A 15,453-nucleotide genomic window follows, 5' to 3' on the forward strand; every position below is an offset into this window, starting at 1 on the left:
AATCCAAAACATGCACAATGCTCCTCCTGATCGGTTGCCCCCGTGGCCTTGGACGACGTGTCGAATGCAAAGGACAAACTTCCTTACGGTGCTTGTAAAGTGCACCGTAGCTTTTGTATTCCGCCTTCCAACGCCCTCACCACCGTCCACCTCATCCGTCTCCTCGCTCTTTAACATAATGCAACACAAACCCTCCACAACTCTGAACAACCCCAGTGACGGCGGTGCTCCTGCTTCGAGATGCAAAGAGCTGCTGGAGGTTACGTTCGAAACTGAAAGCGCTGAAAGGAAATGTGTGCGTTGTCTCCATAAGACGCCGGTGATTTGTATCGACGAATGAGCGGCTGAGAACACCACATCATCAAGTTAGAGATGTTGATGTGTCCCCATTAAAGTGAAGAATGGCTGTCAGAGAGCTGGAGATATGAGAAGCCGGGCAGAGATACCGGGAGTTATATGCATAGTGTGTTTAAGTAATGGGCCAATAGACTCTGATGTGATGTTTAGTCACACTGAAGAAGTTTGTTTTTTTCTTTGTGGAGCTGCTTTGTTTACTAGAGAAGAAGAACACTTTAACAAACACTCAGAGCAGGCTTCCTGATTTCATTGAAAAAAAAAAAAGTACTATTTGTTGCCTTGGTTTGGAATCTTTCTGAAATTTACCTCGAACAAGCTGGAATACTATAAACTACACAATATGCACCTATTCCACACAATATTGCTCTAAATGCAGGAGCTTTTTGAAATGCTTTAAAATATGCTTAATTCAAATAATACCAGAGCGGCTTTGGGCTGTTGCTTTGAAATCTCTTGAAGTTGTCCTCGTTTTCGCTGTGTATTGTTATGGATAAACAGTTTGGAAAGGGCAAGGCACAGAGGGCATTATAAATCCACCCTTAATAAAACAGATGTATTGCAGAGTGATATCTTTGAGCCATCTTGACAGTTTTATGGCTTGTTCTGGCAACAGTAAATAACGGCGATATGCATCTCCACATCAGATAGTGCAGAAGGAGGAACACGGACCCATGGCCTGAGGGATTCTTCAAAAACTTTAATCACTTTTGAAGTTTCACAAAAGTCAGAAAACTGCAAAGTCACAATTTATTTGAACTAAGCTGCCAACACTGCTAGCGTTTATTGGATGTTTTCAAATACAGTACAAAACCTGTCCTTGCTGCTGCTGCAGTGAAACGGAAGCACGGGAAAAAGAACTTCAGAACAATCACGTACAGAGTCTGGACATGCAGTTTCATGAACGAGGGGAAAGCTGGATCAGGATTGCCTAAATGAAAGCGCATTGGATTGACCCAAAGGAGCTGCTTCTGCACCCCCGCCCTAGCTTTTTCTGCAAACTCAGGCACATGTACATTGTATCATGTAGATTAATGTGCACTGTCCCTTCGCAAATAAATAAAGAGTTTATCTTATCTATCTTATCTTCGCCGCGAGCGCTAAAACACAGATAGATGGTCTCTGTTCTAGAGTTTTAGGTGGACTTGAGCTTAAACACTGTGGGAGACTCCAGCGTAAAGACCATTGATGTATTGTTAAAGATCCATAAGGCACCGCAGTTAGCTCTAAAACAACGCTTCAGTGTCAACGCACCGCGGGCTAATCGGGGCTAACTGTCACAACCACAGACATAAGAGATAACCGGTGTTCTATTCCTGCGATTTGTTTGGAAGCAGAGCACACACCGTCTAGACCGCAGCGACCGTCCGCACAACAGCGCTGCCTCATAAACCAATGGGAGATCGGCCGTGCTCTAAATAGTGAGAGTCTTCGAAGGTCAGCAGTCTGAGTTATGGAGACTTTGGGGAAGCTTTTATGTGTTTGGCATTACAATGTGAATGAAATACTTTTACGGTGTTATATTTATGAACGCCCAGACAACTATAAAGCGAGGGCGTGCCACTTTTTTGGGGGGCTGTAGATTTAGGAAAAGCATTAAATTGCATAAGTTTGGCCTTTTCAAATTCAGGAAAGATGTTGGTTATTGATGGCTTTGTCATTTGGCCGCCCTCATTTTTTATTTGGTGTTACATGATGATTTTTATGATATTGCTGTTTGGAAAGTGAAACTGAAACGAGCACATGGCCTGCACTGTCCTGCTTAACTTTAGAGCGCTGTGTTTTCTATTTTCTTTTGTATTATGAGCTCAGGGGGCACATTTTACTGTAAAGCAGCTCTGAAAAATGAGGACGCCTATTTATGAAATTACAAATACTGCGTAGTACAGTTTGTGTTGACCCGTGTAAAGCCAGCGTCTACGCGCACACGACGACTCGGCGCCAGCTTTCTCCTTGAGCCGACTCCATTTACATACGTGGCCCCCGTGACGCTAACGGTCTCCTCCGCTGTGGTGCAGAGAGGGCTTCAAAGCGCGGCCCAAGGTCACCCCGCGGTATGCCCGTCCAGCTAACAGCGGTCCATCGCATGAGCACCCCGCCGACACGTGCTAACAGGCAGGAAGGCAGAGGGGAGTGTGAATATTAAAGCTGCAAAGGATTTATTCAAGTGCTGCCTTTTAAATTTGTGTGAAAACATGCTTGTTTCTGGTCATTTAGCCTGTGCATGCCCACCTTGCATATACTGAACACATGGAAAATGCAAAGACCACTACTATGAGTGTTGGATTTCATTGTTAAAAGGTAAGGTTGAGGCAGTAGCAATTTTATAATCATGGGTCTGGGTATTTTTCTGTAGCAATACTTGGTTTTACCTGAACTTTCCATTACCTTTACTAAAATATATGGAATGGAGGGGAAAAAACAACAGCACCAAAACCTGGATCTGAAGATAAAAGATGTTTTTATCAGTACCTGCTTTCGATGCCACCAGGAGGTCAATATTTATCAGCATTGCGGCCAATCAAAAGCCTCTAAAAAATTGGCGTCGATCTTAGAAACTCGTCTCATCTGTGATCCACTCTCATTTTTCTTTGTTGATCGAACCAAAAGCAACAAAACAGTGAGAAGAAATAATCCATTCTCTCAGTCTTGTACAGTCTTTCATTTCTCTCCTGACTTATATTTCACGTGGTGCAGAATGGGTCAGTAAAGGTCATGTTCGCACATAAAAGATCCTCTCAGTGTTTTTGAAAGTGCAGATGTGTCTGTGCTCCGTCCGCCCATGCTTTGCTTCCTCAGACCTCCCTCCTCTGGACTCATGACCTGATAATTGTCTCGTAAACCCACTTTACAGGCAGAAACGAGGAGAGCGCTCGTGTCCACCGACTCCACCGCTCGTAAATGCTGGAGGGTAGAGGTCTAGATTAGTTTAAACGAACACCACCACCACTGTGAAGCCTTTGCTCCAAAGGTCTATCATCTGCGTCCTTGTTAGAGCGTGCACTTGTACAAAGACACACTGTGGAAGAAAAATACATGGAAATAAACTGATATACGGCCATGAAATAAAGCGGAATGTGTGCCCTGTTTCCATTGATCCCATAATTATCCTGCTTTGGCGCTTTTAGGCACCATGCCATATGTTTCATCCTGTATCCATGCTATTGCTGTGCTGTAAAAGTAAAGTACCAGTCACTGTTTATTGCTCGCTCAAAGTGACATTGGAGCCGGACATTCATTAAAAGAAATGTCCCACGTTTAAAATAGTTATGTTTAAATGGATAAGCTCAAAAGATCAGATGGGTGTTGACTTGTTCTTTTCTTCCAGGTCGGTTTCCGGAGTGGACTCGGACCCAGACCTGGTGCACATGGAGATGCAGGATGCCAGTGGAGGTATATGGAACATTATGTTTGTTATTTAATGTGTCGATTTAGTTTTATTTTACAAATGAAAGTCAATAGTGTGGATTTTAACTTGAATTTGACCTTGTAATAGTGCTCCTCGACGGTGACCTGTCATGTCCTGTCAGCACATACTGTAATGCTCAGTGTGCTAAGTGCTCTCCGTCAGGATCACTATTAACACAGTAGATGTAGAGAAGCTGACCTTGCACTACCATTGCTCCTGTGAGGGGACAGTAAACATTATTTTCCTTTTGTTGTTGCTTTTTTTTTATATGAATGGCTGTGAAGCACCTTGTAGTTCAGTGATGTACTATATTTTAAGTCTTCTGAAGGAAAACAGGAGTAGTAGCAGTAAAGACAAGCTTTCCTTTCTGAGGCTTTATCTGCTCATTTTACAAAACCTAAAGCAGGACTCTCAGGAGAAGAACTTGACAATTAATGCTGTTTTACCTAAACCTGCCTACCTAATCAAGTCCTGAACTGGAACTTGAGTAGGTCTGACTGGAAACACCGACAGGAGGCATAAATGTTGCAGACCGACTGTGAAAACAACCTTGACACTTCCTTACAACGCTGTGGCCACTTCCTATACGCTCATGACGTGCATCAAGTGCTCCAAGGGGCACCACACTGAGGCCATTGTGACTGAATGGCATTGAACAGTATTTGTGTTGCTTTATTCTCAATGCTGTCGACTAAAAAGGCCTTGTATTCAATAAGAAAAATGAGGAAGAAGAGTAATGCGTGTGACCGATGACCCAGCGCACAGCGACGCCCGTGATGCTCGAGGAGACTTCATACAACAGACACAACAGCATAAATTCATCAGCAACCATAAGTTCAAACGCCATGGCAAACCTTTCTGCTTAGGCCACTAAAATGTCTTGCATCGGAGGTGACACATCCTCTTTCATTATCACTGTCCTCTGCCCCTCCCAGAATGTCCTGTCGACGTCCCTCTGCACCGTCTGCCTGACTCTGCTGACTCGGCCTGGACACCCCTTAAACCCCTTAAACCCCTTAAACCTCGCGCTCACTCAGGCATACCCACCCAACCTGTCCCCCCCTCTGACTCCCCCTGTCAGCCCAGAGCGAGCTGGTGCCACTTCTCCGAACACATCTCTGTCGGGGCCCGGGGGGGGGGGTGGTCCATGATGGATGCCCCGGACGCGTCGCCAAACACCCGGGCAGACTGCGTTATGAAGATGGATGTCCGTGGCAGGAGCTTCCCTCGCATCGCGCTCATTTCACTCCACAACAGTTTTCCGAAATGAAATCAGAGTGATCAATTATGACGCATTACTGATTTGTCATCGCGTGGAGGCCGCACAGGTGCAGCGTGCGCATAAATAATGTATAGGTTAGGAGAAGAGGAACAAACACTTAGCCCTGATCTAATAGTGTTTTAATGAGGCTCGCCGTGTGTTGCTTTGATGAAATGTTTTTGCAGTTTGACACTTTGTGCTGCCTCTGAAAGAGCAGCACTATGAAGCTGGGACGTGTAGGCTGCTTTTAGAGAGTTGCCAGAAAACAGGGAAAGCTTGTGCCCCCTACTGTTGGCCCTCGCCCGGTTCATTTGGCTTATATCCAGCTTGTCTGATTTTGCGGTGATATACTTGTTTTGCAGCTGCTAATTAACCCTAATTTCTATACGCCACACGCTATACGACTATAAGTGTGGCTAATTTATAGATATGTATGGTTGTAATGTTCATATCACTCCATTTCTAATAAAAGAACTCCGACATGAGACACAATAACAAACATAAAGTTGTGGAGCTCATGCGGTTCCTTTCACATGTCCCCCACTCATCTGCACAATAACTCAGACAGGTGCAAACCCTATGGCTGTTTTCCTCGACCTCTGTCTGCGGCGTTTACTGCACACCGTTGCTAGCGTGGCTTCGGGTGCAAAATATATGTGTTAAATTCTCTCACGGCTAGAATATATGGAAGGTGTAAGTGCAGGCTAAAGTCATCAAAAGCCTGGAGGTGTCACCACGGATCCAGCTCAGAGCAGCTTTGAACACCAGGAAACTCCCGAGGCTGTGTGTGCGCAGACATCCTGAGGAGAGTGGCTCTAAACATGGCCACACTCCCGCGGGAGGAGTCGCTGTGCAGGCTGCGCTTTGGTTTGACTGAACACACGGGTTTAAAGAATAATATAATCAAAGTTCTGAACATGCTTTTATAAAAGTAAATGTACCTGTAAGCCACCGTTCTTCAAATGTGCTTGGACTGTGTGGAGAGCTGCGGCTTATAGACCAGCACGGCCTATATATGTTGAATAAAATAACATTTTTATATTGAAAATGTTAATGCGGTTTATGTTCAGGTGCACTCAGTAATCTGGAATGTACGTTAATCATTTTTGGGTGAAAGATGCTCCTAATAAAAGTGTTCTCTGCGTTAGACATGACACAGTCCCCAAAAGAATGCACCTATTGATCTTTCGAAGTTTCAATTAAAATGGAAGCAGTGTTGTCCCACAATATCACGGTATTGCTTTATATAGTCTCTAGAAACGTACGAAGGCCATTAGAACCTGGACAAAGTGCACACATACATGTTTGAAAGTCAGCAGTGTGTTCTCCGTTACCTTTTAAAGATGTGTATACAGTTTGCTGAGGCTGCGTTCAGGGCAGATTGGACATGGGAGTGCTCCCTGTGGTCCTCTGTCACCTCTGTGTGCAGCCTGCTGATGCTGCATTCGAGAGAAATGGTATATAGGAGCACTTTGTTTACCTTTAACTTTTGGGAATGTCCCTCTGGCCTTGAGGAGAGTGAGCCGCCCGCACATTCACACCACTGTATCTGACCAGTGTAGTTTTACACAGTCAGTCTCTGCCGGAACCAAGTTATATCGCTATAATGTGCTTATTGTGCTATGAACTAAAACGTCTTTCATCGTGACTTTCATGGTCCATGGTGGTAGAAATGTTTTTTTGTTTTTCTTTTCAATGCTGATGTATAGTCGTGTGTGTCCAGAAATGCTATGGCAAACATACAACATGGTTCTTTTAAGTAAAACATTTTTGTTGACGATGGCACAACATTGTGATATGGCAACAACATCTAAAGTTATCCTCCAAGCTTTTGTTTAAGCTGCTACACATTAAGATCTTTATCAAAGTGTGTTCAAAGTGTCTCTTTTGTCCCTGTAGGGTACCTGTACGTGACCTGCCTGATCCAGAACTGCTCCGACAAAATGGTGACCGCTCAGTTTTTGGGGAAAATCGACCACAACTCCCTCCTGGTGCAGGACAGCTACATCTTTGTCAAGGTGAGCGTGTGTGACATGGTTCTTTCCCCATTCTGTTTGGAGTTTGACTTCCAGTGAAATGAACAACCTAATGATGTTTTCACAAAGACAAACCCAGACAAAAGGAATAAACATATAGATAATTCAAAGGAAGGTTGAATTAGGACAGCCATGTTGGAAGGGTTTTTCTGACAGCTAATGAGCCAACTTCACCATAGACATAAAAGGAGTTGTTTGTGGAGTGATTATTGTAAAGACATTTTATTATCTGCAGTGCCAGACTTTCAGACACCTTTGTCATGTAAGGAATGTCATCATAAAGCAACGTCCCACTGTAGCACACAGGACTAACAGTGACTATAAATCAACTGGCAGGAAGCTTTTTAGGAATAAAATCGACAAAGGCCAAACCAGTTACTCACCAGGACACACCATTAAAAATGACCTTGATTTCATTTTATTTACCTAAAAAAAAAAACTACCACAAACTACCACAACATAGGTTCCCCTCTGGAAACTAGCTTCCTGATTTCAATGGGACTTTCCTGGTTAAATAAAGGATGAATAAAATAAAAATAAAATAAATAGTCTATACGGAGTGTAAAAATGTTCAAATGATGTATTTTCCTCCCTCTACATGTTCCAGCCATGTCCTAATGTGTAGAATGAGCCCGAATGAGACCGATTCACCACAACGGCCTCTAAAATCCTGCTCTGTCACTCAAAAAGTTGTTACTTCGGTTCCGAAGTGCCGTCATGTACAAGCTTAATATAGAACCTGCAGTTACACATTTGACCTGAGGTGGCAGTAGTGAGTATAAAATGGCCAACTTGCATCTAGCCCCTTCAAGTCATCTACTACTGCAATTAGATTTGTTCTTTTTTTTTACATAATGGAGTAATATAACAGTTAAGGTAAGCGTTTGTCACACTTTCCTAATGAAGTTCATGATGAACTTAGTGTTAACTCATTAAGGCTAAATAAGGTTATTATAAAGTGTCACCGGGGCAGAACAGCATCAACTAAAGTGAATGCTTCACTTGTGTGTCTATGTAGGTTGTCTTGAAGCTAAAGGCTGACATGCTTTGAAAAATGAATAAATTACCAAAACAAAGAGCAGCTGATTGTTATTTTTTTGTAGATTAGTTTATATTTACTGCACTATTGCGTCAAATTAATGTCATTGTTCAAAGTTTTTTGTCTAAAGTGTTCGGACAAACGTAAACTTTTCGTTATCACATCGCTGTGTTTGGGGAAAATCATTCTGGGGGGATTTTCTGCCGCAGTACCACAAATCAGCCACTAATCAAATCAGCGGCGGGTCAGCAGGGCACCACTACAGTATATCCATGTTATTTATCCTCCAGCCTCTCTTTGGCAGCACACGCTCGCCAATCCTTTTATTTTTGTTTTGATGTACTTTACAGATTTATATGATCTCTTTCTAAACGATTCCTTAGACTCATCAGATTCTGGAAGAAGAAAAAGCCTGTATAGAAATATGCACTGTCAGAACTCTCACGAAGCCTGTTCTTTAGAAAACATACCGCCGCCTTCCCTTCAGGGGCCTCTGTTATCAAACACTTTCATCATTTTTTTCATATCTTCTCTGGTGCTAAAACCGCCGCTATCATCCGCCTCTATAACATTTCAATCTTCCAGCTGACGTTCCAGATATGAGCCGCTGAAAGCAAAGTGGTGAATAGCTGCAAGGTCCGCATTAACAGGCAGTGAAAAGCGTTGGAAGTTTGAGTTTCTAAAGCGGTGACGGAGGGAGGCGGGAACGTCGGTGCCGGAGCCGGCGTGTGATTGGCCATCGGTCAGTCATGCTGCATCAGGTCTGCGGTGACGGAGGCTTTTACCCGTGTAGGCCTCGTCACTGTGAGAGGGGAAGAGAGAGAGGCGCGTTTGATTTATTCACGGCTGAGCTTTTGACCTTTGCAGAGTGCGGTGAGTCAGAGGCAGATGGTGAGTGCGCCCTTACTGCCACCCAGGAGAAGTACATGCACCGCGAGGAACACTCTCTTTGAAAAGGCCTTGTCAAAACAGGCCTTCTGTACTTCTGTCCTGTTCTTGTGCAGCTGGCCGTGAGCGCTGGAATCGGTGTAAACGCTGGTTTGCGACGCATATTTATAATGTAACTGTCACGTCCGCTTTTGTTAATTCAAACGTACAAGGTCAAATATCGCCTCAGTTACACCCAATCTGCCGTGTCTCCAGGTCGGTCTAATGACGCATTCTAGTCTATATAGTGTCTCTTACATTTTTGCACCGATTCCAGCTTCCAGTATCAGCTCAATACCACATGCTTGTAGTCGCACTGGTCCTGAAACGCCACTCCTTTCCACTGAGGAGAACAAAGAGTAACAAACTGTACTGTTCATCAGTGGAAATACAATATTCCACATAGAGCTGACTTTATTACAGACTACACTGCCTAAATCAGAGTTGGCACTGGATTTAACCAGTGCTAAATGTTGTTGCTGAATCTGCAGTGTTTAAAAGACGAGCAGCTAATGTTGCTCTGTGCTAATAAGATTCGAGGCGATTCTTAAGCAGCTTTATACTTCAGGGCTTAATGCATTTGGAAAACTAACCCGGCGACTGAAAAGTACTCAGAAAATGCTAAAGAAAGTGATACAGTATGTCCATATTGAGGCTATTATTTAATTTAAAAAAGACATGAATAAAGTACATGCATTTTAGTAGAGCTGGGTTTAATTAATCGATTAATCGACTTTTCTTTGAAAAGGCCTATATCGATTCAAAAAATTGCTTGAATCGATTCTAGGGTTGTATATTTCCGTCGACAATAACTTTGGGAGATCCTTTTTTTCTGCTCGCGTTCACCGTGGCCGCTCTTCATTTTGAGTGCCAACCCGGCTCTGTAGCCCCCCAGGGAGCAAAGTTACAGCATGGCAAAAAGCTAGAAAAAATTTGGGTTTATTTCCAAAAATCTTGCCATAGACAGTCTCAGTCTGATATCTATGGTGGCAGCCATATTGTTTACTGTAAAAGGCCAACCTGATTGGCTGTGCCAGTGCATCATTACGCACATGGCCACAAGGGGGAGGAGTTCAATTCTTAAAGTAAATATTCAGATTTTACTAATTTACCAAGTTGCCAAGTTATAGTTTCTACTATTTGCAGCATGAGTTCTTCTTCTTCTTCAAAATGTCTTCCACATCCAACAAAATTGGTGCTGTGTGATGTCCTTAACTGAATCTGAATCGAATCGGGTCCTTGTGAAGAGAATCGAATCGATTTGTGAAATCCGAATGGATGCCCAGCCCTAGCAGTGAGTAACTTTTAGACATGGCTGTTCTGTCTCTGATGGACAGTCACAGTGTGGACTTAACCATCTGTTTTGGTTTTACTTTTTCTTATTCAAAGAAGAGAAGAGAAAAAAAGAGATCAAATAGACTGAAAAGTATAAAGACGTGCATGAGAAACATCTTGTTTGAGGGATGCAACACTCTTGACAGTACATGGGTTCAGTGCTCATAACCATTATCAGGATATGAAACGCAGAAACGTCCACCAATAAACACCATAAGCTTAAATGCCTGCAGGGTCACAATCTTTTTTTGGTTTCTTCCTCCAGGTGACCACAGGGAACCGCACCAAGCACTACGTCTCATACCGGCGCAATGAGTTTGTCCAGATGAGGTTCCCCAAGTACGCTCTGCCCAAGGTAAGATTCAAGTAAAGGTTATTTAGTGCCAGTGCTACATCAGGGCATTTCCAGAAGAAGAAAAGTAAATTACCGTCAACATTTCCCACTCACCCTGAACGCCGCATCTATCAAATATTCATCAGCATTGAGCGGGGCGACGACAGCCCTCCTGTCCCGTGTCGAGCAGAACCTTTGTCCCAGTACAGTGACCCGGGGGCCCGTTTGAGCGCGACACGGCCTGAGTGCTATCGAGTGATCAGGCCGCAGCTCATGTATTTTTTAAGGTTCAGGAAACGCTCAAGACGATCACAGCCATTGACAAGTGTCTGCGGTGGAGAGCAGCGCCAAGTAAAGGATTGGTGTCGGGGTTTTTTTCAGCTGCACTTAAAGGGATGAGCACTTTAGGCACTTTAAGTGTTCAATAGTACAGGATTACACATAAGCACACACACACACACACACACACACACACACACACACACGCCCGGTTAGTGTCCAGAGCAGATTAAAGTGCATATAACAGGTTTGAATGCTGTTGAAGTAATAATTATCATTTTATTTCAGTGATGCAGCCATTTTAATCAAGAAATGTTGGGCAGAAAAGTTATTTTTTGTTTTTTTTAAGCTGCTGACAGGAAGTGACATAGATAGAGGTAAAGTTCCAGAGCTCATTCATTTCCCATTGACATAACATGGTTGTCACAGCAACAGTTTACAATTATTTGCCTCGATCTCTGTCACTTCCTGTCAGTGTCCAGTAAGGAAGTGAAAGTACAAACATAATCAAACCAAAGAGGGTCAAATGTCAGAAATGTCACGTGCACTTTAAACATTGACAGTAGAAGCTCAAACTCAAATAATCACAGAGAGTAAAGTATTCACGAAAACCTTTGCACCAATATCCACGTCCAGTATCGGGATTGTTGTGTCCCGACTCAGGAAGACACAAAGTATGAGCAATTAGGCCTGAGAATTTCATCCCTCAGATAACGCGTTTTGTTCTTTCTGTGACTTCCCCAAAGTACCTCAGTCTTAAGTAGCTGAAATGAGTTTGTTGGCGCAGACTTTCGAGAGCCCGGCGCGTCTATTTGTGTTTATCTGCTGTGCGCCGCAGAAGCTCTCCCTCCCTGACACATGTCCTCGTACTTGGCTGAGCAGATAGGTCACCACACGAGCCCCGCTTTTAGCCGGCACAGCAGCGACACACGGACCACGGGACAGAGAGATCGAGAGAGGGGAGGGAAAAGGGGAAGACATAACAGAAGCTCAAAGAGTGCCACGGTCTCACGGGATTCGACTGCGTTTTTTTCTGTCCTCAATTCTTATCACTCGCCAGCCAACTCTCGTCACTGTAAACGCAGATCAGGATGTGGACAGCACCCAGTAAACTGAAGATCACTGCAGTTATGACAAAAGGCAGACACCCCCACCTGCTGCAGCTGCTTTCTGACTGTCCAGACTTAGTAGTAGCACACAGGATTATTTACTCGGATAACGGAGTTGTCGCTGCGAGGGTGAATTGGAGTCTGCGCCTTCAGAGGGCGTCAAAGATCCATCGTTGAAACGGCCGCTCACTCTGCGTCAAAGCACAGATGTCTCACTCTGATCAGTTAAGGTGGTAACACTTTACATTACGGGCCGGTAAGTCCTTGGTACTTACAGTGGTAATTACAGTGGTACTTTATGGTGGCATTTACACTGGTAATTCTAGGTACTTATTGTGGTTCTTACAGTGGTTCTTACAGTGGTACTTATGGTGGCATTTACACTGGTAATTCTAGGTACTTATTGTGGTTCTTACAGTGGTACTTACAATGGTACTTATTGTGGTTCTTACAGTGGTACTTACAGTGGTACTTATTGTGGTTCCTACAGTGGTACTTGCAATGGTACTTATTGTGGTTCTTACAGTGGTAATTCTAGGTACTTATTGTGGTTCTTACGGTGGTAATTCTGGGTATTTATTGTGGTACTTACAGTGGTACTTACAATGGTACTTATTGTGGTAATTACAGTGGTAATTCTAGGTACTTATTGTGGTACTTACAGTGGTAATTCTAGGTACTTATTGTGGTACTTACAGTGGTACTTGCAATGGTACTTATTGTGGTTCTTACAGTGGTAATTCTAGGTACTTATTGTGGTACTTACAGTGGTACTTGCAATGGTACTTATTGTGGTTCTTACAGTGGTAATTCTAGGTACTTATTGTGGTACTTACAGTGGTACTTACAATGGTACTTATGGTGGTAATTACAGTGGTAATTCTAGGTACTTATTGTGGTGCTTAAAGGATACTATAGTAAGAATTACAAGTTAGGTACTTCTAGATACAGTGGTAACTCTTAGTAAAGAAGGTTGTACTTCTTGTTTTCCCTAATGCTGTTTTATGTTGTTTTATAGTCACACAATCCTAGAAATTATGTAGAAGTACCACTTTTACTACTTATGAATTGCTGCTGTAGTATCCTTGAATTGCCAATAAGTACCATAGATGTATCGCTGAAACTACTAGAAACTATCATTTAAAGTACCAAAGTCCATAGAAGTATGACCTTCATTACTAAGCGTTACCACAGTATCTCTTAGTAATGAGAGGTACAGTGGTAACTCTCACCCCCTTGTCGTTCCCACACGTACGCATTCACATATACTGACATGTTTTGTATCCACGTGTAGCACGAAAGGCAACCAAGATCTGCATTTCTATCCTATTCATTTGCAGCGTCTCGCCTGGTGTGGATGGATGATGTCCTGGTGGAACGTTCTCAGAGAGAGAGTTCTCAGAGAGAGAGCGAGACTGAGGAGCAGGGAGAATAGGTCGACACACAAATGGACGGACAGACAGGAGGGGAGATGTTTTGGCGTGTGAATAATTTAGGCTGGATGAAATATGCAGGGGCCATCAGAGAGCTGTTCTGTGGGGGTCCGCTGAGAGCTGACCCGGGTTTAATGGATTAAGAACACAAACACGTAAGGACACATGCTCCACAGGACACACTGGGAGCTTTTTGAGCCCGACTGTCACCAAAGATAAGACCCGGAATAGTGCCGTAAGTGAATCAGCAACTCACGACACGGCTTGTGACCTACAGACTTTGTTTCAACTGCAATTTATTTCCAATGAGCAAAACCGCTGTGGCAATCGTCTACTTCCAAAACCAGGCTCTCGTGATGCTAGCTGGAATAATCGTCGCAATGAAAGAGAGCGCGCTAAACGGAGGGAGATGAGCGAGTCTGAGAAAAAAAAGAAAAAGGACTGTGTTAAGTGAATGAGGAAGCTCTTGACTTGATGGCGATGATTCATGTCCGTGGGTTATGCTGCGGTTATGAAAATGATTTATGTGAAGAGAGAGAGAGAGAGAGAGGGAGGGGAGGGAATTCAAAATCACATGGCCCATTTTTATTCACTGACAGGACAACTGCTGTTTTGGCACATGTCGCTTAAGATAATTGTGTTTGGAGGGTAGTAAAAATCAGGTAGATTTGTAAGCGCGAGTATCTGCACTCACAGTCGCATGTAGCATTAGCTTGTAAGTTGGTTTGACTGTGGTTGGCAGCTCTCGGGGGAGTATCCTGTTTCTCCTCTCAGCACTTTGGTCATGTGTTTGAGAAAAGTGCCACATTAAAAAGTAACCGAAGCCTAAAGTCTGCTGTGGCACGACTGCGTTAACCTCACTTCAGACGCTGACACCTTCTGCACCACGCCTGGTAGTGCTAACTTCATTTCTATGTCGAACGGGATAAAGAAAATACAAGTGTTCAAAAGTATATGGACGTTAGTGTTGCATTTTTTCCTTATGTCGTGTTTATACTTGTTCCCATTCCGCTCCCACTCCCGTGTGGAGGTAGGGGGGCAGAGCTGTGATATCCCTCTCCCAGCAGAGGGCCTCGTTCGTCTCTTGGGCAGCGTTTGTGGCCTCGCCGCCCTGACGCTGATGGATGGGGGGTGTTTATCCTGCAGACCTCAGACAGACTGAGGCTCTGCGCCGATGTGTGTCCCCACTTTACCCTCCGGAGCGCAGGCAGGAGCGGCGCGTGTTCGCAATGCAAGTGGAATGGAAGAAATCTGGAAAGGTCCTGCAAACGGTTTCACCAAAACGTGCATAATTGACCTCTCCAGTTCCATCTTTGCTTACACTCTTCAGGACAATTGTTTTTTAAAGCAATATAGGCATGTTGCACATCAATTCAAAGACCTTTCTCTCTCCAAAATGTGTACTCTAGTCATGTAACACCAGAGCATGAGCAGAAACAGGAATCCACACAAGCATTTTGGACAATTAGACAAGAGAGACCGAACACAGAGGATTAGTCAGACATGCATGAACCAAAGCAAACACATCTATCTTTTAATGACCAAAATGAAGAGGCAGAGGTCAAATACAGTCTATGTGGTGCCTCCGAATCTTCAACAAAATGGTCTTATTAGTCATGTGTAAGAAGGTCAAAAAAAAGGTTGATCTTTAAACGGAAACTGCTCCACATCTCTCCGTATCCGCCCACACAGTCAAATCCAGTGTCAGCAGTTCATTTAGCCGCCGTTGTTTTCCAAAGCGAATCCCCTGGTTTCAGTGATTGCAGCCTCGCTCCTCCTCGGCTCCGGCGCCTTGTCTCCAAATGTGATGTAAATGCAATCAGCCTAACGCGGAAAGTGCTGAGTCGCTTCGCAGGGAGAGAGAGAGAGAAGGAGACTTTTGGGTTGGAGCCTCACGAGCACTGACAGGGAAAAGCAAACAGGTTTCATCATATTTG

General features: G+C 43.9%; 1 protein-coding gene across 6 annotated transcripts in view; it reads left to right on the forward strand.

Annotated features, from left to right (window-relative positions):
- The window catches only part of sorcs2 (sortilin-related VPS10 domain containing receptor 2), a 259,751-nt gene that overhangs the window by 227,225 nt on the left and 17,073 nt on the right, over positions 1-15,453 (forward strand). For all 6 annotated transcript variants that reach the window (XM_079579574.1, XM_079579573.1, XM_079579572.1 and 3 more), the window contains exons 6-8: positions 3,683-3,747; positions 6,924-7,042; positions 10,627-10,716. In XM_079579574.1, the coding sequence (XP_079435700.1) occupies positions 3,683-3,747; positions 6,924-7,042; positions 10,627-10,716 (274 nt within the window). The remainder of the gene's footprint in view (positions 1-3,682; positions 3,748-6,923; positions 7,043-10,626; positions 10,717-15,453) is intronic.

Source organism: Gobius niger, assembly GCF_951799975.1.
Source record: "Gobius niger genome assembly, chromosome: 21".
Taxonomy (NCBI): Eukaryota; Metazoa; Chordata; class Actinopteri; order Gobiiformes; family Gobiidae; genus Gobius; species Gobius niger.